Source organism: Oryx dammah, unplaced genomic scaffold, assembly GCF_014754425.2.
Source record: "Oryx dammah isolate SB20612 unplaced genomic scaffold, SCBI_Odam_1.1 HiC_scaffold_25, whole genome shotgun sequence".
Taxonomy (NCBI): Eukaryota; Metazoa; Chordata; class Mammalia; order Artiodactyla; family Bovidae; genus Oryx; species Oryx dammah.
The window spans coordinates 19,385,120-19,413,104 of NW_024070209.1; the positions used below are offsets into that span (position 1 = coordinate 19,385,120).

General features: G+C 37.7%; 2 protein-coding genes across 5 annotated transcripts in view; one reads left to right on the top strand and one right to left on the bottom strand.

The window, feature by feature from the left end:
- The first annotated feature begins 11 nt into the window (after window positions 1–11).
- NDUFAF7 (NADH:ubiquinone oxidoreductase complex assembly factor 7) lies at window positions 12–20,359 on the top strand. 4 transcript variants are annotated; one of them, XR_005718379.1, is made up of 11 exons: window positions 12–116; window positions 401–564; window positions 2,097–2,177; window positions 3,127–3,237; window positions 6,809–7,022; window positions 8,062–8,120; window positions 8,820–8,930; window positions 12,010–12,153; window positions 13,016–13,189; window positions 13,720–14,008; window positions 18,879–20,359. XR_005718379.1 is itself a non-coding variant. In XM_040224641.1 (10 exons), the coding sequence occupies exons 1-10, from the start codon at window positions 65–67 to the stop codon at window positions 13,930–13,932; spliced, it is 1,323 nt and encodes a 440-aa protein (XP_040080575.1). In that variant the 5' UTR covers window positions 12–64; the 3' UTR covers window positions 13,933–16,803. The 4 variants fall into 4 exon arrangements, 3 of the variants coding, with proteins under 3 accessions (XP_040080575.1, XP_040080576.1, XP_040080577.1); XM_040224641.1 differs by lacking the exon at window positions 18,879–20,359 and having other exon boundaries at window positions 13,720–16,803; XM_040224642.1 differs by lacking the exons at window positions 2,097–2,177; window positions 18,879–20,359 and having other exon boundaries at window positions 13,720–16,803.
- The window catches only part of PRKD3 (protein kinase D3), an 84,655-nt gene continuing 73,160 nt past the window's right edge, over window positions 16,491–27,985 (bottom strand). The window contains exons 15-19 of the mRNA XM_040224640.1: window positions 24,711–24,872; window positions 24,373–24,471; window positions 21,809–22,076; window positions 19,838–19,923; window positions 16,491–19,140 (exon numbers count right to left, since the gene is read on the bottom strand). Of these exons, the coding sequence (XP_040080574.1) occupies window positions 18,967–19,140; window positions 19,838–19,923; window positions 21,809–22,076; window positions 24,373–24,471; window positions 24,711–24,872 (789 nt within the window). The 3' untranslated portion in view covers window positions 16,491–18,966. The remainder of the gene's footprint in view (window positions 19,141–19,837; window positions 19,924–21,808; window positions 22,077–24,372; window positions 24,472–24,710; window positions 24,873–27,985) is intronic.

Genomic DNA, 27,985 nt, shown 5'->3' on the forward strand with positions numbered 1-27,985 from the left:
CCCTCACAGGAAACAGGCGCAATCGCCATTTCCGGGCGGAGCTTCACTGCAGGCGAAGTTAGGCATGAGCTTCTTGGCGGCAGCCGGCGCTAGGCGGCTGTGCGCAATGCGCGCAGGTAACAGATTGCGGTGCTCAAACCTTTGTTGCCTTGGAAACCGTCCGGGGCCCCTTTCTTAGTTGAGAGGACTCTGGGGCGCTCTGGGCTGCAGACTGGAGTCCAGACTTAGACATGGAATGGCTGTGTGGTCTTGGGCCGATTGCGGCCCGGGACCGCTTTCTTGGCTTTGGCTAAGTGAAAGGTTGACGAAGCCTCCTTGAAATCACTCAGGCTGCTGTGTCAACACTAAGATTTCTAATGAGTTCCTTATAATGTTTTTCTTTCTTCCTTTTTTTTTGCAGTCCTTCCTTGCCTTTGGAGAGGAAAGTACTTCAGCTCTGGGGATGAGCCTGCAGAAAACAATTCTGTGACCCCCATGCTGAGGCATCTTATATACAAAATCAAGTCTACTGGTCCCATCACTGTGGCCGAGTACATGAAGGAGGTCTTGACGAACCCAGCCAAGGTATGGGTCGGGGTACCAGGCCACCAGGCCCACTCGAGCAGCGCTGTCATGTGTGAACCAGGAGGATGTGCGCAGAGGAGCCCGAGGGCCCTCAGCCCTGGCGGGAGCCTTCCAGGGCAAAAGTCAGGCTTGGAGACCTTTAGTTCAGTTCAGTCGCTCAGTCGTGTCCGACTCTTTGCGATCTCATGGACTGCCCCACGCCAGGTTTCCCTGTCCATCATCAACTCCTGGAGCTTGCTCAAACTCCAAACTCATGTGCATCGACTTGGTGATGCCATCCAACCATCTCATCCTCTGTCGTTCCCTTGTCCTCCTGTCTTCAGTCTTTGCCAGCATTTAGGGTCTTTTCCAATGAGTCAGTTCTTTGCATCAGCTGACCAAAGTATTGAAGACCTTGGGACAGATAAATAAATCTGTCAGTTGATCAGGGCTGGGTCAAGTCAGCGGCAGTGGCATTAAAGAGAGGACATGTTCCAAAGGTGTTAAGGAGACAATGTAACCAATTGGATTTATGGGACGGAGGAAGGATGACTTCCCTACTTGGGTTTGTGGTGGTTGTTGGAGTTATTTTTCAGGAAGAACAGAATACAGGAGTAGGAAGAGGTGGGACAGAGTTGAGTTCAGTGGATGAATTTGAAGTGTTTGTGGGACTCAGGTGGCATGTCCAGTAGGCAACAGGAAATATGAATTTGGTGCTTGGAATGCTGTGTTGCGAAGGCATCAGCAAGCATTGGAAGCATATTCCATTGAGAATGGGGGGTCTGGACCTTTATGTTATAGCATTAGGCATTGTTACAGCTTTCTGACTTTCATTTCCTTTCTGCTGTACAAAGCCACTTGGTGAAAGCCTGTGGTTCTTTTATTATTTTACAGTTTCACTTTTTGTTGGCTTGAATTATGAGATCTGTGGAATCCCAGGGTTCATTTTCCTTTTGCTTTTGGATGTAGTGGAATGACTCAGGGTCCAGAGGTTTAGTAAAAGAAGGGATCCTTTAATGCCTGTATACAGTGCTACAGTGTACCAAAATTTCAGGTAAGGAGAAACTTTAAAACACATTTACCTGGGTTAGAGTTGAGATCTGCTCTTCATTTATCCATTTGTTGAGGCACCAACTGTGCCACACACTGTTTCAGCCTCTGGGGATACTGCAGTGGACAGTGGAGCCCTGCACTTATGTTCTGGTGAGAAAATGAACCATAAACGAGGAAGCAAATAATGGCACAAGATCACTGTGGATTGTTTTAACTAATTTTGAGGGTGAAAAAGACAAAACCCAGATTGATAGGGACTGAAAGTAAATAGTGTGGTAGGAATAGGGGTTGTGGAAGTTCCTTAGTTATGTTTTTCTACCAATTCTGCAAAATGACTTACTTTGTAAAATCTAGGTAAAGACACTATTTATTTTGCTCATTTAGAATTCTTATGAAATAGTTGTTTTTCTAGTTGTATACATTATATAAGATTTTGGAGGAGTGTTTTAAAAAGCTTATTTGAAAATTAATGTTTTTTCCATTTTTTTCTTCTTATGTAGGGCTATTATATGAAGCATGACATGCTAGGAGAAGAAGGAGATTTCATTACTTCACCTGAAATAAGTCAGATGTTTGGGGAGGTAATATTCAATGTAAACTATAGAAGAAACTAATTATTACAAACATTTGAGAGAAAATCAAGTAGTATTATTCTACAGTAGTGTTTTATAAGTTTTGTTTTTTGTGATTCATGAAGTTTTAATTTTTTAGTGGTTTATATACTGAAAGAATAGAGAATAATAGAGGTATATAGAGGACATTTAAAAGGTTTATACTTCATGTAGAAAAGGAAATGTAGCAATATGAAGAACAAAAGGAAAGAGAAAGAAAAGAGACAGAAGGTGAGGCATTGGAAAGGAGGAGAACCAGATGAAAAATGAGAATGGAAGGATGGAGAGAGACAACAGGTGAGGTGTAAAAGAAAGTTGGGAGTACCCAAGAAGGAAGAGAGAAAAGATTAAAAAAAACACTGAGGAATTAGTGCAATCAAGATGTGCGCTAAAGCCCCTATTTCTTATTTAGCTGTATTTATAGTAAAAGTCTCCCTTTAGGAAACTTTGAATTCTTTTCAGGAATTCTAGTTCATTTATTTCCTTATATAATCTTTGATCAATTTAGAAATAGGAAATAGTACACAAAAGGAAGAAGGATCTAGGCATTAATAAATATTAACTATCACTTAAAGCCATGTAATTATTGAAATTACATGAATATGAAGAAATGGCCTAATCATATTTCATATGTCTGTTCGCTTTCAAATACTAGTACCTTTCAGTATGTGTCATGAGACCTTTTATAATGGAAGCTGCCTTTTAACTAGGTGTTTTCTTCTGAGACTAAGCATCATAAGTGGTGTGTGTTGTACTGCGAAGTTCCTATGTGTGTATACATATATGAACTTGTTGAATAACATGTATAGTTGTTTGCAGACATTTTTGCTTCCTGGTATAAAGTCTGTTTACATAGTTTTACATCCTGGTATCCTTTGATGCTCTATAATGCTCAAATGTAGTTCTTTCCTTGTCACAGCTCCTAGGGATATGGTTCATCAGTGAATGGATAGCCGCTGGAAAAAATGCAGCTTTCCAACTGGTGGAACTAGGCCCAGGCAAGGGAACCCTCTTGGAAGATATTTTGAGGGTAAGTAATAAAGTCTCATGTACCTGAATCTTGTTATCTGTTTTTAAAATTTAGTTTTATTTATTTTTAATGTGCTGAGCATTCACTGCTGCATGGGCTTTCTCTAGTTATAGCAAACGGGGGCTACTCTCTAGTTGTGTGAGGCCTTCTCATTGCAGTGACTTCTCTTGTTACAGAGCACAAGCTCTAGGGTGCATGGGCTTCAGTATGTTGCGGGGCGCAGGCTCTAGAGTACAGGCTGAGTAGTTGTGGCTCAGGGGCTAAGTTGCCGCACGTCATGTGGAATCTTCCTGGACCAGGGGTCGAACCTGTGTCCCCTTCATTGGCAGGTGGATTCTTAACCATTGGACCACCAAGAAAGTCCAGAATCTTGTTACTTTTAACTGAGTTTGAAAACTTGGTTGATTTCCTTGGCTTTCAGCCTTACTTCCTTCTCTCATATTTCTCAGCTGAAATATAATGTCAAGGTAATATAATGAATCATTACTTATTAGTATCTGTAATCTTAAAAAGTGGGGGTTTAATAAAAAATAAATTAATAAAAAAATAAAATTAAAATTAAAAAAGTGGGGGTTTGGGGAGAATGTGAGTTAAAAAGTAAAAGACATTTAGAAGACATTATGGAAGAATGTATTCATCTTTTGAGTAGGGAGTTTTAAAAATGCAGAAGCTACAAAGAAAAAGATTAATAATTTCCATTACATTAAAATTAAGAACTTTTTTGTTCTTTAAAAAAACTAGGACCTTTTTGTTCTTCAAAGATATCATAAAGTGACAAGACAAAGCTCAAAGTCGGAGGAGTTATTTGCAACACATACAACTAACAAAGAACTGACAGAATACATAAAAAACTCCTTTAAATCCATAAGAAAGTGACAGAGAACTCAACAGAAAAGTCAAGCCAAAGATGTAAACAGACCTGTCATAGAAGAGTAAATCCGTATGATCAACAAATACAGAAAGATGCTCAGACTCATTGGTAGTCAGAGAAATAGAAGTTAACATCACAGTGAGAAACCATTCTACTCAAAATTAGAAAGACTTGGTGAGGATGAGGAGCAAGGGGACTCTCATATACTGCTTCTAAGTAGTTTATTGTAACTCCTGTGACTAGCTACTGGACATTATCTGTTAACATCAAAGTTACTTATATTGTGTGACCCAAAATAAATTGTGAGTTTATTTTGCATGTACCTGACAATTCGTGTAAAAAAGAAAAAAAAAAAAACACCAAAACCCCATTCAATTTCAAGACATTAAAATTTCCTGATGTTATGTAATTTCTGCTTGAAATTAGGAATTGAAGTTTTTTTAAAAACTTAACAATTGTCTGATGAAGAAGAGTCATTATATCGTATGGCTCAGTGGGGAAAAGACCTACTGACTTACGTTTTCAGGGCTCAATTTTGTATCTTTTTAAATTGACAAAGTCATTTGAATATAAAATAATAAAATTCTCAAACAATATTTTGTCTCAAGCACCTTAAAAATTAAGCCCACAGGTTTTTTCTTTAATTTCTTTTTAATTGAAGTATAGTTGATTTACAGTGTTTCAGGTTATAGCAAGTGATTATATATAATTATTTTCAGATTATTTTCAATTATAGGTTATTATAAGATACTAAATATAGTTCCTTGTTGTTCATCTGTTTTATATATATGGTAGTGTGTATGTGTTAACACCAAATACTTAATGCTTGCCTCCCTATAATCCAACTGTTATGTTTGTTTTTTGAAAAGAAAATATTTGGCTTTATCAATTCCCCTGCCTGCGCATCTTCAGTAGGTACCCTCTTACCAATACAAGATGTTCACAACCATTTGCCGTACCTTAAACTCTGTGCTCCAAACCATATGCACCAAACTATACCCATAGGTCTTAAAAATGTCTTAAGGGTGCTTCCCTATTTCAAGTTCTAAGAACTCTGAAACAGCCAAAGAATATAAAGAAAATAGCCAAAGGCATAATTGCTGCTGCTGCTGCTGCTGCTGCTGCTGCTGTTTCAGTCGTGTCCGACTCTGTGTGACCCCATAGATGGCAGCCCTGGGATTCTCCAGGCAAGAACACTGGAGTGGGTTGCCATTTCCTTCTCCAATGCATGAAAGTGAAAAGTGAAAGCGAAGTCGCTCAGTCATGTCCGACTCTTAGTGACCTCATGGACTGCAGCCCACCAGGCTCCTCTGTCCATGGGATTTTCCAGGCAAGAGTACTGGAGTGGGGTGCCATCGCCTTCTCCAAAGTCATAATTACAGATGTTTTATTTTTGATCAAATTTCTGAAGGATTTTTCTCTGCACTTCAGTTCAGTCGCTCAGTCGTGTCCGACTCTTTGCGACCCCATGAATCGCAGCACACCAGGCCTCCCTGTCCATCACCAACTCCCAGAGTTCTCCCAAACTCATGTCCATTGAGTTGGCGATGTCATCCAGCCATCTCATCCTCTGTTGTCCCCTTCTCCTCCTGCCCCCAATCCCTCCCAGCATCAGAGTCTTTTCCAATGAGTAAACTCTTTGCATGAAGTGGCCAAAGTACTGGAGTTTCAGCTTCAACATCAGTCCCTTCAATGAACACCCAGGACTGGTCTTCTTTAGAATGAACTGGTTGGATCTCCTTGCAGTCCAAGGGACTCTCAAGAGTCTTCTCCAACACCACAGTTCAAAAGCATCAGTCCTTCAGTGCTCAGCTTTCTTTATAGTCCAACTCTCACATTTTTCTCTTAGGAAGAAGTTTTCCATGTGTAGTTTCATCTCAAAACTGAAATTGAAAAAGTCATCTTGTCCTTATCAGTCTGTACCTGCATATGCAGTATCAAAAGTAGGATGCATATCACCAGTGAATATTAAATTCAGGTGAAAAAAATTGAATTATGTAATTAGCATTGAATATTTTGCATTAATATATATTGATAAAACATCAGTATATTTGGTTTTTTTCTCCTTATGTTTACAATGGCTAAAAATAAAAATTATGTGTAGCTGAGGAAAAATTGAAATGGAAAGAATCTCAAAGTTAAACTGTGAAGTTATTAGTGCTGTTCAAATCTGATTTCTTGTGGATACAGTCTGATCATCTCGGTTAAGACTGTTTTGTAGACAGGGCAGCTTTTTAAAATCAAGCCTAACTCTCTGTCCATGAACATGCTATGTGGCACTAGGTGTGATATGCAATTTCCAGGTCTTACAAGTAATAAATCTCCATTTTTTCAAAGTTAAAATCAAGGCCATATAAATTTTATTTCCTTGGTCTTTTTTAAGACTCCCTAATCTGAATCATTGTTTTTATTGGATGCTAAAGCTTTTATTTTCATCTGTTAGTCATAATTCTAATTTTTATCAGTACGAAAGCAAATGGTATTGTAGACTGTTCATTTCTTATATAGACTATGTTTAATAACTCCAATAGGTTTTGGTTCTTATAGACTGCTGGAGAGTGACCTGTGTGAAGAAGAAATTTCTCTGAAACCAGTTATTACTTCTACTGTGATACTAACAAATTATTGAAATAAATGGCTAGAAAACCTAAAATCTACTCAATACTCTGTATTTTGCCAATTTCTTCTTTTTATATTTAGGTATTTAGTCAACTTGGGTCTTTGCTGAAAAACTGTGACATTTCACTACATCTAGTAGAGGTGAGCCAGAAATTAAGTGAGATTCAAGCATTAACGTTGACTGAAGAGAAGGTCCCATTAGAGCGAAATGCTGAATCCCCAGTATATATGAAAGGTGTCACTAAATCTGGAATTCCAGTTTCCTGGTACCGAGATCTGCAAGATGTTCCGAAAGGTAATTATTTTACATTGATTAATGAAAGAATTTTGATCACAGCCCCTCTCACAGTGATATGTGAGCACAACCTTGTTTTGCAGTATAGCAGATTGAGTTACTGCTGCCAATTCTCTTACTTATAGAGATTAACAAACATTTTTTTTCTGGAGAAGAGCACTGTGTTAGAAAATAAAATCTCCTAACATTGAGGAGCAGTGAATTTTAGGCAGTGTTGCAGAAACCAGACAAAACCAAAATAGGGATCTCTGTGGTATGTTTCAGTTTTTCCTTACCCCTAAGAGAGCACTGATGATGAAGCAGCCCAAGGCAGTGGGGCTGAAGGAAGCAGTGTTAGATGAGTTTACTTTTGTTGTTAAAAATTATTTCTTTATTTGGGCATACTGGGTCTTAGTTGCGGCTCGTGGGAACTTCCATCTTCGTTGAGGCATGTGGAATCTGTTATTAATAGTTATAGCATATGGGATCTAGTTCCCTAACCAGGGACTGACCCAGGCACCCTGCATTGGGAGCATGGAGTCTTAGCCACTGGACCACCAGGAAGTCCCGTAGATGAGTTTAATATTGTAGTCTTTGGATTATCCTTACTTGTAAAGGGTGGTGGAGAAATCCCTGTATTCCTCAAGAATATTATATTGACGAGCCCCAGGTCAAACCTAACGTGGTATTCTGACCCGGGCCAAGGTGCCACAGCCATTCCTGGCCTTCACCATCTCATCTGATTTTAGGAAATTCAAATCCTCTTGTAGCTAACAGATTTGAGTTCTGATTCATTTCATTCCTAGTGGTGCATTAAAGATTACACAGATAACTGGGACTCTGTGTGGAAAATGAGAATAGTAATAGTTGCTCCTGTATCAGTTCTGCACAGTAGGTTTCCTGTGAAGAGCTGGATGACTCTGTGAAAGTGGTAATTACGCAAGCATCACAACTTCCAGTATGAAGAACTGTGCATTTTCTTTTTGCTAATGTCCGAAAGAACCAATTTATTGCCTTGAAAATGCTGAAGTGTTAATTTTTCTCTTCTGTTTTTAAACAGAGTACAGCTTTTATCTCGCACATGAATTTTTTGATGTTCTTCCTGTGCATAAGTTTCAGGTACTAATGGGAAAGAAGTCACATTTATAACTGAGTAACAAAGGGCCTTTTGTTGTAAGAATAAACATTTATGATGTTTAATTGTTACTGTTTGAAGCTAGCTATATTCGGAAGTTGGATGAATATAAATAATTGAAAAGCAAAAGTGAAATATTAAGGATTCTTAATTCTCTTAGGATAATTATTAAGAATTCTTAATTCTTCTGGGATAAAGAGGTATGGGAATATAAGATGGTAAGTGACTATAGTACAATGAAGGATAATTTTTTTAGGAACTATTTTTAAATTCTAAAAATTAAAATTTTTCTTCATTCTTTCTGTGAGGAGATTTAAGATTTGGCAGTGTGTGTGTTCTGGTAACTTCTAGGGCTAAGAGTATATGTTATTATGTAGTGATTTGTTGGCAAAGCTTCTGATTAGTCCTCCTAAGTCCGTTTTCTGTTTTGGGGGCACTTAACCATGTTGCTTACTCTCTCTTCCATTTCTTATCTAAACAACATTAATAGTTTGAATCTGTCAGTCTACTCATATTCAAAGGAAGTGAAGTAATGCCTTTAAATAATTTCAAGTGGTAAAATGTTCTGTAAATGTTATTTATCTAGCTTATATATGATAAGAGGAGAAGATTTGCTATTTTGATAAAGGCGGTTTTGAGAACAGACTTGCAGAAATTTGTTTTTTTTTGTTATTTGTGTTTAGAAAACACCACACGGATGGCGAGAAGTACTTGTTGATATTGATCCACAGGTTTCTGATAAACTGAGATTTGTTTTGGCGCCATGTGCCACCCCAGCAGAAACATTCATACAGGTATGAATAAGTTTTTTTTTTCATAAGTTTATTGCCAACCCAATCTTTGGTCTTATTTTCTCTGAGTTCCTATTTTAGAGTTCCTTGTAACATGAGAAGAGCTTTTTATTGATAGTGGAAATGCATCGGATCTGTCAGAATGGGTTCAAATCATTCCTTGGCTGTGTGAGCTTCATGTAATAAGAATTTAAGTGCTTACTCAGCAAGTTCTGGATCTGTCTGTCTCCCGCAGATCTCTATCAAATGATGACAATGTTGTCTGCTTGACAGGAAATTATATGTCTGTGAAAACAGTGTTGTACAGTGTATAGTAAGGTAACAGTAACAGTATTTATTAAATACTTTGTTTGTGTTACTCTGTTTTCTCATTCAATTCTCAAAACTATCCTCCAGTTCAGTTCAGTTCAGTTCAGTTCAGTCGCTCAGTCGTGTCCGACTCTGCGACCCCGTGAATCGCAGCACGCCAGGCCTCCCTGTCCATCACCAACTCCCGGAGTTCACCCAAACTCATGTGCATCGAGTCAGTGATGCCATCCACCACCTCATCCTCTGTCTTCCCCTTCTCCTCCTGCCCACAATCCCTCCCAGCATCAGAATCTTTTCCAATGAGTCAGCTCTTTGCATGAGGTGGCCAAAGTACTGGAGTTTCAGCTTTAGCATCAGTCCTTCCAGAGAAAACTATCCTTAGGTCAGTTTTATTATCACTCTCTTTGGGCTACTGTTGGAGCATTCATTTTTTTCTCAAATCTAAATTTGGGTGAAAGAAAAAAGGCATGCTTCAACAGTATGGCACATGATTCTAGTCTGATTTTAGTCTGCCAAATGGTGGATGTACTGCTGCACTCTGTTGTCCTCAAGGAATAATCTCAAGAGGCTACAGATCTTAGGTTTGGGTTTAATGATTCAAAAATCCTTTACTTCCCAGGCACGTTTGGGCTTTAGATTGCCTGTTTCATCCCACCCACCTCCCCTTTTTTGAGCTGATAAAAAGGATTTCTACTTTCTAGACCATAAGTAAGGATTTCTGCCTCAGAAGTTATTGATTTTACAAGCTTTTAAACATAAACCTGTGAATTAAGTTTTCTTTGCAAAACATAAGTTTAAAATCGCCTAAGTGCTTGTGAACATTTCTATTTTTTCATATTCTGGCTACCTAATTTTACCTGAGTGCGAATCAAATTCATAAAGCTTCCAGAAGCTAACCCTCTGAGAGTTGATTGTTTTTAGTTCTTCACTTGAACAGTGTACACTTAGGAGAGAGGTGGTGATAACTTTTCCCTGTCATTTGGATGGAGCAAATGGGAATGGAAATCTGTTGTCCTGAAGAGCAAGCAGTGTAGGATGTAAAGAATGTCAGCATGGAACACTTGAGGCCTGTCGGCTTATGCTTGAAACTGGCCCCATGGCATATGTAGTCACACCACGGAATTTATCAAACAGCACTGGGGGCTTAGATGGTAAAGCCAAGTAAGCTGGGATTCTCTGGTGGCTCAGTTGGTAAACAACCTGCCTGCAATGCTGGAGACCTGGATTTGATCCCTAGGTGGGAAAGATCCCCTGGAGAAGGGAACGGCAACCCACTCCAGGATTCTGGCCTGGAGAATTCCAGGGATGGAGGAGCCTGGTGGGCTACAGTCCAGGGGGTCGCAGAGAGTCGGACACGACTGAGCGACTAACACACTGGGGGCTTAGTGGTTTATTATTTCATTTAATCCTCACAGTAAGCCTAGAATATGTACTGAGGAACTAGACTGAAAGGTGAAGTAACTTGTCTCTAGTAAGCAGTGGATGAGCTGAGACTCACGGGCTGAGTCTGCCTGACTCTATACCTCTTGCTGCTGCTGCTGCTAAGTCGCTTCAGTCGTGTCCGACTGTCTGCTACCCCGGAGACAGCAGCCCACCAGGCTCCCCCGTCCCTGGGATTCTCCAGGCAAGAACACTGGAGTGGGTTGCCATTTCCTTCTCCAATGCATGAAAGTGAAAAGTAAAAGTGAAGTCGCTCAGTCGTGCCCGACTCTTAGCGACCCCATGGACTGGAGCCCACCAGGCTCCTCCATCCATGGGATTTGCCAGGCAAGAGGACTGGAGTGGGGTGCCATTGCCTTCTCCTGTGCTATTATAGGCAGAGACTTCAAGGCAAGTCAGTATCTCACTTACAGTAGCTGTCTGTTGTTCAGTCACTAAGTCATGTCTATTTGCCACCCCATGAACTGCAGCATGCCAGGCTTCCCTGTCCTTCACCATCTCCCAGAGTTTGCTCAGATTTATGTCCATTGAGTTGGTGATGCCATCTAACCGTCTCATCCTCTGCCACCTCAGGGTCTTTTCTAATAGGTGTTAAGAGGGAGCAAAAGTTAATGTATATTTGCATAATGAAGAAAAAATTTTGTTCAGTAACAGGAATTAGTGAAATTTAATATATACTAATCCAGTTGGCAAGTATTATTATTTACTGTTCATATACTTTATAAGCAAATGTGTACTTCTCGAAGACCCTTAATAGTTGAACATCTTGGGAAAATAAGGGCTTCAGGTACATTGACACTGGTTTATAAGCTAGTATTGACTAGATTTAGGGTATATCAGTGGGGTACCTTTTGCCCCCAAAGAAGGCAGATATACTTAATAGGCTCTGTTTTGTTATATTGGATTTATTTCATTTGTTCTTCCAGCACAAGTTTTTAGTGTCTCTTACATTCCGGACACTTCCAGGCAGACAAAAATCCCTTTCCCATGGTTTCAGCCCAGTGGAGTATATTTATATGAATTATGAGATAGAAGTAAAATCACCATAAATAAAATGATAATGTACTTAGCCATCTGGAGGGTTGGGAGGGCCTATGGCTTTTTATAAAAGGCATCAAAATAAAATGTGTTTGTAAAGTGAGTGGATGGCATCAGAGAACCAAGGAGCTCTATATAATACAAAGGGTGTCATGTGAAAAGTTGAGTGTAGACAACATATTCATACTGACAAGGAATTTGTTTTTATTATAACTGAGAAATACTCATTGTAGGAAAACCCTAAGGAAACAAGTTTTTTGAATGATGTATTTCGATTCAACTATCCCCTTACTAGGATGATGAAACAAGGGATCATGTGGAAGTGTGTCCTGAAGCTGGGGCTGTTATTCAGGAACTTTCTCAACGCATTTCACTAACTGGAGGTGCTGCCCTGATCGCAGATTATGGTCATGACGGGACTAAGACAGACACCTTCAGAGTATGTATAATTCAGTCACATGATTTATCAGAATTTAACTGGTACAGTTTACTTAGTTGTCATGTGTTAGGGTTGGAGTTCATTGAAGATATGTATCTCATTTTGGTTTCTAGTGTGTGTCTTTGCTGCATTACATTATTTTATAATTAATCTATGTTGTTATAATTGCCCTTAAGCCAGTATTTTACTGTCCACCTTTCCTTTGAACAGGGTCTAGATTGTCTACATTATTCCGTAAGTTGCAGAACCTAGTTTTCCATAGATTCTAGTAAACATCTGAATAATTCAAATGGGAAGATTTTCTTAAAAGTTCTTAAAAATTCTCCTCCCTTCAGTAAAAAAAAAAAAAGTTTAACTTTATTATTTTTTTTAAAGAAAAACCTGGAGAGTTTTTTTTAAAACAGTTTCTCTAGATTTACCTCCAGGATTCTGATTTGCTAGGTCTGGGAAGAGTCCAGTAACGTGTTCTCAGGTGACTATGATACATATAGCTGATGAATACACTTTGTAAAACATCGTCTAGGTTCTGTTAACCTGAGTTCATCTGGAGAATTATCTCTTCTAACCTGAGTTCATCTGGAGAATTCTCTCTTCATCCCCATGGATATTAATGAAAATTTTCAACAGATGTCAAAGGCAGCATGTTCAGGCACTACAACCCAGTACTTCATAGTGGGTTTTCTGCATAGTATCTCATTTGAAGAACGGGTGCTATGTTGTAAGTTTGTAAACCCCTGACGTAGGCCATATATTCCTTTTTAACAGTTGTTATGTAAAGTGGACTACATGATAGCACTTCTTTAATCTTGATAATGATAACCATAAAAATATAAAAACTCATCATTTAAAAATTACGTTCCAGGGGTTTCGTGGCCACAGGCTTCATGATGTCCTAACTGCCCCGGGAACAGCAGACCTAACCGCTGACGTGGACTTCAGCTACTTGCGTAGAATGTCCCAGGGGAAAGTAGCTTCCCTGGGTCCAGTAGAACAGCAAACGTTTTTAAGAAACATGGGCATTGACGTCCGGCTGAAGGTAATGATTTACCTTAGCTCACTATCACTAACCAGTTTAATTTTGTAGTATTTCAGTACATATTGTGAACAGCGAGCTCACTTGGTCTCGGTGCTCTTGCAGTGCGATCCATGGTGTTGGGGCCTTTTCAGCAGTGTAGGATTCAGTGTAACCAGACCACTTGAGGGAGAGCAGATTGCTAAGTTCCACGCCTCTCTGTATGAGGTAGACTTAAGACTTCCAAATAGTGTTAGTGTTCGTTAAGAAAACTTAACTGCCTGTATGAGTATGAATTTTAGAACTGTCTTAAAGACATCTTAACACTTCAGCATAGATCATACCACCTGGGAATGTTTGTTAAACATACAAATCTATAGGTTTGGGTCACAGCAACCTATGTCTTTAATAAACAGGCCATGATTCTGAGGTAGAGGCTCAAAATCACATTTTTAAGCACTGTTTTATTGAACAGCTAATACTCATTGTATTACTATATATACCTAGGAATTGTTTCTTTGGGTTATTTTTACTAAGACATTTTTTCTTTTCAGATTCTTTTAGATAAAACAGATGAGCCATCATTGAGGCAGCAGTTACTTCAGGGGTATAATATGTTAATGAATCCTATGAAGATGGGAGAGAGATTTAACTTTCTTGCCTTGGTACCTCATCAGAGACTTCATGGTAGAAATCAGACGAATGCACGTCAGTCAAAACCCTCTCCATCACCTGTAGCTGGGTTTGGTGAACTTGCTTGGCAGTGATATTTCAGTTTGGACTTTTCACCCCCAAGTTGGCCTAAGAAACCAGAATAAAGGGAACACCTTTTATATATCACAGGTAAAATAAATATTAAAATATTTTATCTCATCATAGCCAATTAAAAAAAAAACCATACAGTACCACTGGAAGTTGATCTTTTAAGATTGTATTTGATTCTTGGTACAAATCTGTGTCTTAACTTAATGAAACAAATTATTGAGTATCCTCTAATTAATAAAGCTGGTTGTTATAGTTTTATTTTAAAGTGTAAACATGAATACTGATTGGTTTAATAAAAACTGGAAACAACTGGCCATTCACACAGGGGGCTGATTAAATAGAACTAGTTGCTCCGTGGCATGTGGAAATCTTCTGGACCAGGAATCGAACCCATGTCCCCTGCATTGGTAGGCAGATTCTTATCCACTGTGCCACCAGGGAAGTCTGAAAGTGAAAGAAAAGTGAAAGTTGTGTTTGACATGGTGATCCCATGGACTGGATCCCTCCAGGCTTCTGTCCATGGAATTCTCCAGGCAGGAATACTGGAGTGGGTTTGCCTGTTCCCTTCTCCAGGGAATCTTCCCAACCCAGGGAATCGAACCCAGGTCTCCTGCATTGCAGGCAGATTCTTTACTGTCTGTGCCACCAGGGAAATCCGAGTATGATGTTAAATGGCCTTTATTATGTTGAGGTAAGTTCCTTCTGTATCAGCTTTGTTGAGTTTTATCATGACTGACTGTTGAATATTGTTGAATACTTTTTTCTGTCTGTTGAGATGACTGTGTGATTTTCATCCTTTTATTAACTGATCACACTGAATGATCTGCAAATAATGAGCTATTCCTGTGTCCCTGGAGCACATCCCACTTGACCATGATATACTGTTGGATTCAGTTTGCTACTCTGGATTTTTGTGTCTTTATTCATCAGAAGTACTGGCCTGTAATTTTATTTTGTAGTCTTTATGTTTTGGTACAAGGGAAATTGTGGCCTTGTAGAATCAATCTGGGAGTATTCCATTCTCAGTTACTGGAATAGTTTGAGGATAGGTATTAGCTTTTCTTTATGTTTAGAATTCCTTTGTGAAGCCTGGAGTTTTGGTTTGCTGGGTTTTTTATTAATTACAAATTCAATTTCACCACCAATGATTCAGATTGTCTTGATTCAGTCTTGGTGGGGTAAGTTTCTAAAAATTTGTGCATTTCTGCTAGGTTGTCTGATTTGTTGGCATATAATTATTTGTGGTATTCTATTTTTTTTGTTTCTCTACTATTAGTTCTCCTCTTTCATTTATTCTATTTGGGTCCTTTCTTCTCAATGCTGCTGCTGTCGCTTCAGTTGTGTCCGACTCTGTGTGACCCCAGAGACGGCAGCCCACCAGGCTCCCCCGTCCCTGGGATTTTCCAGGCAAGAGTACTGGAGTGGGTTGCCATTGCCTTCTCCACTTCTCAATGAGCCTGCTAAAGACGTATCAATTTTATCTTTTCAAAAAACAAGTGCTTGGTTCATTGATGTTTTCTATTGTTTTCTGGACTTTATATTTCCTCTCTTATTTCCTTCCATATGCTAAGTTTGGGCTTTGTTCTTTTTCTAATTCCTTTAGATGGTAGATTAGGTTGTTTACTTGACATTTTTTTTTCTTGAGGTAGGCCTTATATTTGCTATGAACACCCAATAATCACTATGAAATTTGCCAGTCTGGTTTGAGGGGTGAGAAGAGTCTTTTTTTAAAAATTTGTCCTCCTTTTTGGTATTTGAATTTTTTATAATATGCTTCTGTGAATTTTATAATTAAAAACAAAATTAAAATTAAAAACAAAATTTTTAAAAAAATTTAAAAGTCACAGTAAAACCAATCAACCTGACAGGTACTTAAAATATGAATGAGGGTAAATGCAGACTACTTAGGAGGAATAATTTTCTAAAATTAGTTAATTCTCTCATTTTCAGATAACTGTCAAGACTTATTTCTGTAAGTTCCCATTCTTTTGGTTCACAGAACTTTTTTAATAATACCAGACATGGACTTTCTGAAGAATTATATTAATAGCCACACAAATTTGAGAGATTAAAAAAGAATGTTAGTTATATGTCTTCAATTTATAGCTTAACTATATTGGAAGTTCACTGGCAGAGTGTTGAATGAAAATGTCCATAGCTGGCCGTTCCCAATTATTTAATAGTTTTCATGATTAAGGGGAAAGAGTTAGTCAGTGCTTCTTAAAACCTAGAAAAAAGTATATTAACAAGTCTTTTGGCAGTTGCAACAGTTGAATATTTGATGGTAGTTTCTGAAAAGCTTTTAATTATTCCAAACTTTCAATAAATGAGACCTCGAGGTAATTACCTCAAATTTTGTATGAAATTGTAATAATGAGTTGTTTTTTATTTTAGTCAGATTTAAAAAATCTGTGTTCTTAAATATAGCATTAGTTTCATTTACAAATACTATTTCTGAAACAGTTCTCTTACCAAAGCCTGGGAAAATAACACAACCAAATACAATTTTCTTTGGATACCTCTACTAGCTCAGGTTTTCACATGGATAAAAGTACAGTGATATGGAAATACATTTTATTATCAAACTTCTTTGAGGATATTTACAAAAAGTGGGATATAATTAAAAATGTACTAAACAATGTCATTATAGACTTTGTATACATTATCAAATGTTTCTAACAATTATTTCTTATACAAACATGATGACTTCAAGACAAAAAAGGTTATGCAGGTTATACAGTAACTGGAGAAAATTACTCAATTCTAAATTATCTGACAGTGCCTTTACAATTTTTTCTAAGAAAACTTTTCAATAACAAAAACAAAGAGTGCAATTAATTTTATGGCTTGTAAAGTTTTATTATGTAAGTATAGCAAACAGCATTCCAGTTAATTTTCATCTTACACAGTAAAACCACAATAGGGTGCCTAGTGACTCAGAAATTACTTCATTTGAGCACACTGATTGTATAAACAGACTTAGAGAAATTAGGGGACGTTACCCCCTATCACAGGGAGAATACATTTCCCAAAGGTTTTGCATCATTAATTTGCTTTTAGTTTTAAAAATCCCTGTACAAAGGTGAAATTCCTGTATGAGAATGAAATACTGAGAGACACTGTGGAATGTCTTCTGGGAATATCTAACGGTAGGCAGTATAGCAGAATGGTTAGCAGTAAGGACGACTCTGGAGACACATTGCCTGGATTCAAACCCACATCCTAACTGTGTGACCTTAGGCAGCTAGTTCATTTTCCTGGGCCTCACTTTCCTTATCTGTGAGAAAAAGTTTGTAATGACTTATCCATGTCTACTGTGAGGGAAAAACATGTAAAGAGCTCAGAACAGAGGAGCACTGGTATTTGCTTCCATTCTCTCAAAGGTATTTTTAGCCCTACACAAGGGAGTGGCTTCAGGGATCTCTGAAGGCCCTCTCATGTTCACAAGAACATTCTTTTCTTTTGCTATCTCAAATTCCATGGGCAATGATAGTTAACACTTTTATAACTTTTAGCTTATAAATATCTGATCTTCACAACAACACTGAGGAAGACAGTGGCAAGAATTATAACCTTTATTTTATAGATTGAGGAGTTCAAAGCTCAGCCAGGTTGTCACCTGCCGAGGTCAACATAGTTTAAGAGTGGAGCCAGATTTTTGGGCTTCACATCTTTTGTTCTTTTTGGAGGGGAAAAAAACATTCAGTGATTATTTAGGAATCAAGAAACACAGAGCCCCTATATTTTCTATAAGTGGATAGTCCTAGATCCTTAATGTTTTTTGGGGGAAACTATTAGTAACTTTTAAAAGCTATGAAAAAGTCTAACCTCTTAAATATGTTAGGGTACAAAAACTGTGTTTAGCTGGCTGCTGGAGCTGCAGTGTTTTTAAAAATGCTTATTTCATTCTTTCATTTGCTCAGCTGATAATACAGCCCTACTCTTTATAAACTGTTTCATGCTGCACCCCACCCACTCCCCTAAACTGCTTAAAATAATTGATTTAAAAACATTCCAGATATCTGTAAAGCCTTGCAATAAGCTAAGGGAAGAAAAAAGAGAGTACTGTTGGTTATTCTTTCCTGTAGCATTAACTGGCCCTGCACTGTCCCTGCTTTTGGCATGTATTTAATTTTCTTCCTCAAATTATATAGTCCCATGTAAAGAGCAATTGTGTGATTAGAGCTCAGATCTGTACCCATTAAATGTTGGAATCTAATGGTGGCATCACAACAGCATCAGTGGGAATGTGAATATTCAGCAGCAGAGTTGAACTACAGGAAGACGTATGCAACAACTCGGCACTGAGACCAGCAGTTCCTTCTCCTGGTTTTGTGTGTCAGTTGTCTCTAATAATCTTAGGGGCTGTTGCAACATACAGACAAAAGGTGGCAACTTTTCCTGTTCTGAAGAGCATATTCAGAATTTCAACCCCAAAGAAGTTAGAGCGACACTATTGTTTTGAAGTTTAACTGACCTAAAAGAGAAGGGTAAACAAGTTCAGCACTCCCTTTCTGGGCATCTAGGAAAAACCCCTCAGTGCCTCTGTGGTCAGTTAAACAAATATTTAAAGTCTATAGGAAATGGCATGTTGGTAGCCTCTCAGTTATCTCATAAATGCAAATCTGTTTAGTTATAAACTGTGTAATAACTCTTGTATGATTTGATCAGGTTATGCAATAACTGGACTCTAGCTTGCCTTTTTACTCCTTTTTGTAAGAACAGGAAAGGGAAGATAAATTAAGTGCCACTATTGTACTAAAATGAACGATTAGGAAAAAATACAAAACCAGTTATTGTTTATGTTGTAAAGGTTTATGAAAAGCTTCATCTTGGATTCCATTATGTGTTTTTATGACTCAGTTTCCCCTCTTGTACCTACTCAGTATGAACTACAGTATCAGTGTCACTGATTCCTTATATTTTCCGTATCTTTGCATCCTTTCAGATGACAGCATACAAAGAACAACAGTTATGCAGCAAAATACCAGTCCATAACATGAAATGCTTCCTTATTGAAGTTAGCTCACTGATAACTAAGGATCTTCTTCCATGTCATCTGGATTGGGAGCCATAATGAAGTGCTTTGGGTATACAAGGTTGTGTGTGTATGCATGTATTTCCCAGCGGGCATCGTCACTCTCGTGTGTAATGTAACGTTCACCAATGCGAGTTTCAAATTCTCTAAGGTCAAGCCAAGTCTGATAGTCCTAGGGGAAAAAAATGAAGATTACGAACAGTAAAAGAAACAAAATACTGTGACCTGTTCTTTTTGCCTAGCACCCTAGTTATGTAGTTGACAACCCCTACCCCCTGCTGCTGCTAAGTTGCTTCATTAGTGTCCGATGCTGTGCGACCCCATAGACAGCAGCCCACCAGGCTCCCGCGTCCCTGAAGGAAGTAACTCTTCTAAAATTAAAAAGTGGTGGTTAATAGTAACTATTAATCTGATTATCCCTTACTCCTCAAAACAGGGGAAAGGTGCTTAGACTCTGTTATCAGGGTAATTTAATAGTTGCTGAGATTAATTATGATTACATTTGTTCTAAAGTTACTTATATCCCTCATTCCCTTTACAGTAATTGTTCTAAAGCTTCTCTCTAGTCTGAAGTTTGGGGGTATCTTTTGATAAATCTATGCAGTGGCTTTTAGAGGAATTAAACCAAACATTTAAAATGGCATATCTGATCTTTTCAAAACCAAAAGGTTTACACTTACATTTTAAAAATAAAATATATTTGACAATATAATGTGTTATGCTCACCTTACAAAAAGGTGAAATAAACACCATAAGGCCCTAAGACACATAGAATCTGATGATCTCTTGAAGAGTGGTTTCATTAAGTAAGACAAATCACCATGAACTGCTCAAATGAAGATTGCCAAAGAGAAATACATTGTTTTTACCTGCAGCCAGGGATGACTAAGAGATTTGTCTACGCTGTAACGTTTTCTCATCTTCACTTGAAGTAGGTTGTTTATCAAATCAATTGCTAAGGGAAAAGACAAAATTAGATATGTGAATCTGAGCACTGACCACCCCAAACCTGTGACTCTGCCTAGAAGGCAGTTCAATCCATAGAAATATAGGGTTGAGGATTTTTGCTTCTCAAGGACATAGCCTTTAAGCTAACATATTAGTGACTGATAAATATTTACTGAATTCAGTGTACCTGGTTTATTAAGGATATAGTACAGAATACAAGTTAAAAGTATAGACTAGAGCCCACCTGCTTGAGCCCAAGTTGTTATTGTGTGTGACATGGGGTCACTTACTAAACTGCACTGGGCCTGTTTGCTCATCTGTAAAATGAAGTAGTTGAGAAGATGAAATAAACTTAATAAACACAAAGGGCTCAGAATGGTGCTTTTATGTGCTAAGAATTAACCATTACTTTTAAAAATGAATAAAACAGACTCTTTACAGTCTTATCTTTTTTGTTTTTTTTTTTCCTTCCACAAGGATGCTATGCTATTCTCTAGTCTTGGGCTCGGTCTGGAAAATAGCCAAAGCCTTTGCCTTGCTCCTGCAGATGTAGTTATAGTGAGGTAATAACTTCTTACCAAAAGTTCATACTTAACAGGTTTTTAATACATGGTATTTTGGTGTATGTGGTGAGGTCTTAGCATGCATATTTTATCCAGTTATTTGGAGAAGTGGCCTAACTACAAAACCAAAGCAACCGTGTAACTACACACTGACAATATCCTTATGTAACAAGGCAATTGTTACTAAGGTCTGCATCCAGGGATGAGCCAAACTAATGACTTATCCTATACTATTTCTAGTTCTATATACTGTCATACCAGTCAAAATCTTCTAGATTTTTTTCACTCTGTTTTTTCTCCCCAAAGTATTTTAAGTACTAGTTTCTCTATGTTCTAAATATCCACTGTTCCTTAAATGGCAGTCTGCTATGTGCATCGGGATCATTCAGAGTGTTTACTAAAATGCATTCCTGAGTAGCAGTACAGCTGCTGAGTCTGAGTCTTAGGGATGGAGCCAGAGGGTCTTTTTAATAACCTCACCAAGTGATTCTGATGTAAGAGGTCTACAGACCACACTGTCCAAGGGGCTCTAAGGTGACTTTGGCAACATCCCCAGTCCCTCATATATACTTCTTCCATCAGATCTCTTCATTAACAAGTAAGCCTATTTACATGTTGTCCCTCAAACTTTTCCCAGTTTTATTAATCCCTATGATTAGGTCTCATACTTGGCAGAATTTTAAAAAATGTTTTAAGTGGTGAAGATAAAAGTGACTGTGAAAAGATAAGATTACTTCAGGAAAAATAGGCCCAACTAGTAGCCTAAGTAGATTATACAGTTTGGAGGAGTTCAGAGAAGACTTCACAGATGAGCCACAAGATCAGGGATCTCTGAAGGGCTGGAAGGCTTCTGACAGCAAGGAGGAGAGTAGGCCGGGGAGAGGTCTAAAGCAAAATGCAGCAAACGGCTGAAAGCAGCTCGTGTAGGCAGAGTAGCAGATGAGACCAGAAGGTGAGAACTTGGGCCGCATCACAGAGACCTACAGATGCAGCCTGGTTACAGGGAGGCGGAGATGTCTGGGAGCACAGTTAGATGAAAGTAACATTGCCAGAAGACGGACTTGGCAGTGGTGACTGGGGAGGACAATTAAAAAGCTGTTTCAGTAGTTTGGAAATGAGGCAGTTGGGAGCTGGATTAGTGCCCTGCCTGGAAACTATTAGCAAGATAAAGAAACAATATATAAAAGAACGTATTCTTGAAACAATGATAAATAGCTGAATTTGGAAGATGAATGGGAAATATTAAAAAGAGATGTCAAAATAGGGTGATTTGGAATCATGAAGGTTTTTAAACTAAGAGGCACAGACCAAAAATTTAAATTTTTTTACCTTCCCCAGAAATTTCTCTCCATGGATTTGGTGGGTACATAAATGCAGCATTCTGGATTTGGTCATTTATATCTTCATCTTCATTAAAAGGAAATGTGCCACTGAGGCTCACATAGACGATAACTCCCACTGACCACATATCTAGAGAACGGTTGTAACCTTTGCTCCTAAGAACTTCAGGGGCTAAGTATGCTGGAGTTCCTACCACAGATCTCCTGAATGACTTTTCACCAATGATGCGTGCAAACCCAAAGTCACACAGCTTCACCTGGAAATTAAGGATGTTAATTTTATATTATTGATATAGATAAAAATACATATATATCAATTTATTTATACATACCTGTCCCTAAATATGATATGGAATCATTTAAACATTTGCCAACTGTATTGATTATGAATGTCAAAAGATTATACATACGGAAATTGTAAAATACCCTTTTCCCAAAAGGAAGATACATTTATAACCCTATGATCTGTTACTAACAGTATGAAGAACTTTGCTAAGTGCTCATTTCAAACAATCACTTTTGAAGTTTAGCTTCCAGAATGCCAAATACCAGACTGGTGTTATCAGTGCTGATCATTTATCATTTAGCTTTTAAGGAGACCCCTTTCTATCATCTGTAAGCAAGAATTGTTTCATTTTTAAATCCTCAGTGGCCTCACAGTGCCTGTATAAAGGTACTCAAGTGTTTGCTGAATGAAAAATAAGTTATGATATTTAAAAACTTACCCTTTATTTTACTTAATCCTAGAATCTCTCTTCCTAAGGTCACTATATATTGGCAAGTATATACACACCAGTTCAGGTGTGTTAAAAGATAACTATTAATGTGGCCAGTAAAAGAGTAATATTAGAGATTGCTTGAAAGAATTAAGAGTAGCTCTTCTATGACTATGGAACAAAATATTGCTAGTTAGATGTTTAAAGAGTTATGTCTGAGGGTAGCCATAGTCACTACCATGCTCTTTTGGAAAGAAAGCTCTGGAAATATAATGAGCTTGCTGCCTATTCCCCTAGCAGAGGTTCAAATTCTGGTGATTAAGGATATGTCCATGCTGAACAGCAAATGCCAAGTACTTCCCTGAGGGAAATGCCCAGATTCACAAAATGTCTTCACTAAAAACATTAAGATGAATTGAGAGATGGGGGATTTGGCCTCTAAAAACCAGTGATACACATAATGACTGGAAAGCAAAGATGGACCTTCATGCAAGTTTTTATGATGTTTGTTTTGTGTCATTACTGAATTTGGCTACTTCCTCTGAGATTCAAATCCTATTTGAAGAATAGGATTACCAACCATGAAGAAATGTGAACTCTCTTTTCCCCCTCATTAAATGCCATATTTCAGCTAATATTTTGATAAAGATGACTTGGCAGTTTGGCAACTGAAAAGAGTGGCCATGGCTAGCATTTGATAAAAAAAAAAAAGGGTATCAAATAAATGACATTATTTTCCCTTTGATCCTAATGGAGGTCAGAAGGTTCGAGTTTTAACCTTAGCTGGAGGGGTGTGCATCCTTTGCCCATACTCCTTTGAGGATCAAATGAAATAATATATGGAAGCACTTAATTTAAAATATAGCATCAATGCTCATGGCACCTTTTTGACCTCATAAAGACAGGGGATTACTTTTATTCTCATATGTATTCTAAGAGGAATATGATTACTTCCTTAAATGTAAAAGAGTTGAATAATTTTTTAAAATATATCTATCTTTGAAAGACAATCTGAGTTGTATTTACCAACTGAATAGTCATCTGTTGCCCTTATTCTAGCCTCTTGTCTAATTGTTTTTTAAATAAGTGCACATAAACAATAACTTGGAAATAAATTATTTGAGTTGATGATAGTCATGAGAAACATTCATAGGCGCCACTAACGTATAGTCCTTAGGATAAATGATTCACACTTTGGGTTAAGAACCATTTTTAGGTTATGAGATAAATCTGAATCAAGATGAACATGTTTTAATGAAATTTAACCAAGTAAAAAACAAAATGAGTGTATCCCATGCAGGAGACACATTATCATCATACATATGCGAGCCCCAGTGGTGATGGGAAATGTAATTCTTCCATGCGTTTTGCTGAGAATGTCTGAAATACAGTACTCCAAAAAGGAAGTGTCGGCTGCCTGCCTCAGCCAAAATCTCATCTTCCCATTTCAGGATTATCTCTCAGTTTATTTCATAGGGAATTTGTCCTGAGGACCAAGCACCAACCAAGGCTACCTCTTCCTACTTCATTTCCAAACCACAGGGGAGTGGTGAACTGTGCACAAATCACAAAAAATGACTCCTTAAGAACTGGCCTAAAAAGTCATCAGGTGTAAAAAATCTTTATGAAAACAAACAATGTATCAATAATTCGTAAAGTCTCAACTCAAATTAGTCAGGTATAAATCCTCCCTGGTAGTTACAAGCTGAAAACTTTATTTCTGTAGATAGTTATGAACTGAACCTACAGCACTGCCTTGCATTACATGTGTGCTTCATAATGCTGTCACACAGATACTCAAAACCATACTTTAAAAAGGCTCTGGAGAATAGCTCACCTGAGGAAACGGCTCTGCTGATGCGAGCAGCACATTTTCTGGCTTTAAATCACAGTGCACAATATTCTTAAAATGCAGATTCCTCAAAGCAACAAGTATCTGTTATTGAAGAAAAGAGAATTTTTTTCTGTTCCTGGAAGAGTCACAGCTAAATCCTAATTGGACCCCCCGAATGGTATAATTTGAAAAGTCCATTACAGTTCATCAAGATTTAACTGTAGGTGTTATTGTCTTCTTCAAAGTAACAACACCCACAATATCCCGATATGTGAAAAGCACTACTATTTCTCATAGTCCTTAATTTTTCTCTAGTTTCAAAAAAAAAAAGTTTAAAATACCTGTGTAACCATGAATTTAGTTATTCGTTCTGGAAGTCGACTTTTCTCACTAGATAAAATCATTTCCAGCATATCTCCATGTAGCTTTTCCATCACTACAAAAACTCGTTCTGGGGTTTCGAACATACATTCCAGGTTTACAATCCCAGGATGGTGCAAATTCTGAAGAGTTGCAGAACATTATGTGACCAACTTGGGTAAAGTTTTACTATGCAAATATCTAACAATGTACTGCAATTAACTGTATGGAATAATGGCACAAAAGATAGTTCAGAAAAATAAAAGCAAACAAAATTAAAAGAATCATGGAGTTTGATTTTCAAAGTTCTGTACTGAAGAGAAGATGCACGGGAAGGGAAAGAATGTTTTCCCAGTTTGATTATATAACTACCCTTGTCCATTACTGCTTTTCCTTTCTTCTCATCTTTTTAATCTTCTGATGGTACTCAGGCTCACAGGTTGGAAAAACACAAAGCTGAATGTGATAGTTAAAAAAAAAAAGCATACTATCTTACTGGTATTAAAACTTTCTCAAAAGTGAATTTGAGAAGCCAGCCATACTCAAAAACATTTAAGTTCTTTATTTCTGGACATAAATCTCAATTTCTGGATGAATTTTAATATCTTCAATAACCTGGTTTCATTTTTCTTATTCAAACTTAAATGTTCTTAAATACTGGCCCAAGTGATTAAATGTTTTAATCCTTATTAACAGAAATAGTTTTTTCTTATGCTTTCTCACACTGTGGATATCTAACTATGCCAAGAGGGCAAACGTTTTTCCAGCCTGTGTGAAGTTGGGCCCCATGTCTCAACTGTGTTTTGAATCCACCATTCTCAGTTTCCGTTGTAATGGCTCAGTTTTCGCTCACACTGACTCTCTTCTGGACTACGTTAGCAGGTGCCCCTGCACTCTCCACGCAGCGGTGCTTATCCCGCGGTACTGTATTACATGTATACTATCTTACTCTCTAGTCCAATACTGACAGCAGAGACCGTGTCTTAGTCAATTTTAGCTTAACTTCTGAATCATGGTGTTTTAAAAGTGTTTAGAAAATACACAGCAAGCACAAAGTAAATATTGTTTATAATCAGCTTAAAACAATTTAATGATGGTGTTCCAGGTGGCAAAATAAAAAGTGACAATCTTACAGTACATAAAGTGAAATACCCCAGTGGTGGGGCATGATAATGGCAGTAAGCCGAAGATTCAAAACGTCCTAACTCTGATCAACTTAGAGCTATAAGTGTGGCTGGCTGTCCCCTATACACTGCAGTCAAATCACCTCTCAAGTTTCTCGCCCCCAACCCCTGCCATCCTTGAGAACATATGCATGAACACACAAAAACAGAAGTATGCTGTAACATAATTAACAACTTTTTCTATTTGTTTAATGCCCTATTTCCTCTGGAGTCTGTTTTGGTAAATTATAGTTTCATAGAATTAATCATTTTCTCCAGGCTTTCAAGTTTATCTAAATAGAGTTGCACAAGATAGTATCTCAGTGAGTGAAAGTCACTCAGTCATGTCCAACTCTTTGTGACCCCATGAACTATACAGTCCACGGAATTCTCCAGGCCAGAATACTGGGGTGGGTAGCTTTTCCCTTCTCCAGGGGATCTTCCCAACCCAGGGATCGAGCCCAGGTCTCCTGCATTGCAGGCGGATTCTTTATCAGCTGAGCCACCAAAATGGTATCTTAAGATTTCCTTAATTTTTTTCAGTATTTGTGATCATCCTCCAAAATGTTTTTGTATTTTCTTGTATTTTGATTCAGTTGGACACTTAAGTTTGTTGCTATCCCACCCACATAGCTAACCAGCTTTTGGATTTACTGTACTAAATTTATTAACTTCCAGTTTTATCTTTGTTAATTCTGTTTTCCTCAGGTTGACTGTTCATCCTTTAACTTGAGTTGGACTCAGTTCATTTATTTTCATTCCTTCCTCATTAAGTATTTGACATTTCTATGAGTAGTAGTTTAAAAGCTCTGATAAACAGTATTTTCACAATTATTTTCTAAATACTTGGGTCATGATTTTGCTCTCTGATTCAAGAATTAAGACTTTAAAAAGTTTTTTCAGGTGGTGGGAGATTTTTTTCCCCCAGCTTTATAATATATTTGCAGTTTTAGTACATTAAGATAAAAACCTTTTTTTAGCTAATAAAGTCTTTATTTATTTGTGGGTACAGAGTTCAATATAAACTGGTTCGACCTACCTTATATGTTTAGGCCTCTTCTGTTCTTACTTAGCCCTGTCTACTTCATCTGTCATGGACATCTATGCATTTGTCTGTTCCTCCCTGTATGGTCACTAGTTTTCCTTTAAAGTTATTGACGTCATTTGGTTTAGCATGATTTGCACTCTTCCACTGAGAGTGCCCTTCTTAATTCATTTCATGTTTTCTCTTGAATTAAATCTTACTAGGTCATGACGCCCCTTCACTTTCTTCTATCTGAGAGAAACCCAGAGAGGCTGTCATGACTGTAGACCTCAGAAAGAGCCAGCAAAACCAGTTCTTGTTGTGGTGCCTTTTCCTACATTTGCCCGGTCCATCTCCACTGTTTTGGGAAAAAGTTCTACCTATTTTGTATATCTGAACTCTCTTCTATCTATATTAGAGTATGCTTTTCTGTTTATCATTTTTCTTGTAGCTTCTGGGTGATTTCCAAGAAGAGAAGGGGAAAATACTGAATTTTCCATTTACATAGGGAGCCAGGAGAACACTTCATCTTTTTGCCCCTACTTTACTACCCTCCTCAGGCAATAACAAAAGATTTTACATTACCACATCCTTATGAAATGAAAGTAACAAAATCTTCCATACTACAATTATTTAATTATGTTCCCAGTCAGGCAGTATCAATGAAAAGAACCAGAGTGCTAGAATAATAAAGTGTTTACATTGTATATTACCTGCAAATTCCTAAACTTAGTTTTATTAACATCTGCAGTTGGTAACATGGGAGAAATAAGCTTCAGTATTTAGCTCAGAGCTGTATTTGTGATCAAGGTTACAGGGAGAACTTATATCTGGAATCTAAAGTTTGACACAAATGAACATTTCTATGAAACAGACAGACTCACAGAAATAAAGAACAGACTAGAGGAAAGGGGTTGGGGAAGGATGGATTACGAGTTTGGGATTAGCAGATGCAAACTAGTACACATAGGATGGATAAACAAGGTCCTACTGTACATCACAGGGAACTATATTCAATATCCTACAATAAACCATAATGGAGAAGAATATATATATATATGTGTATAAA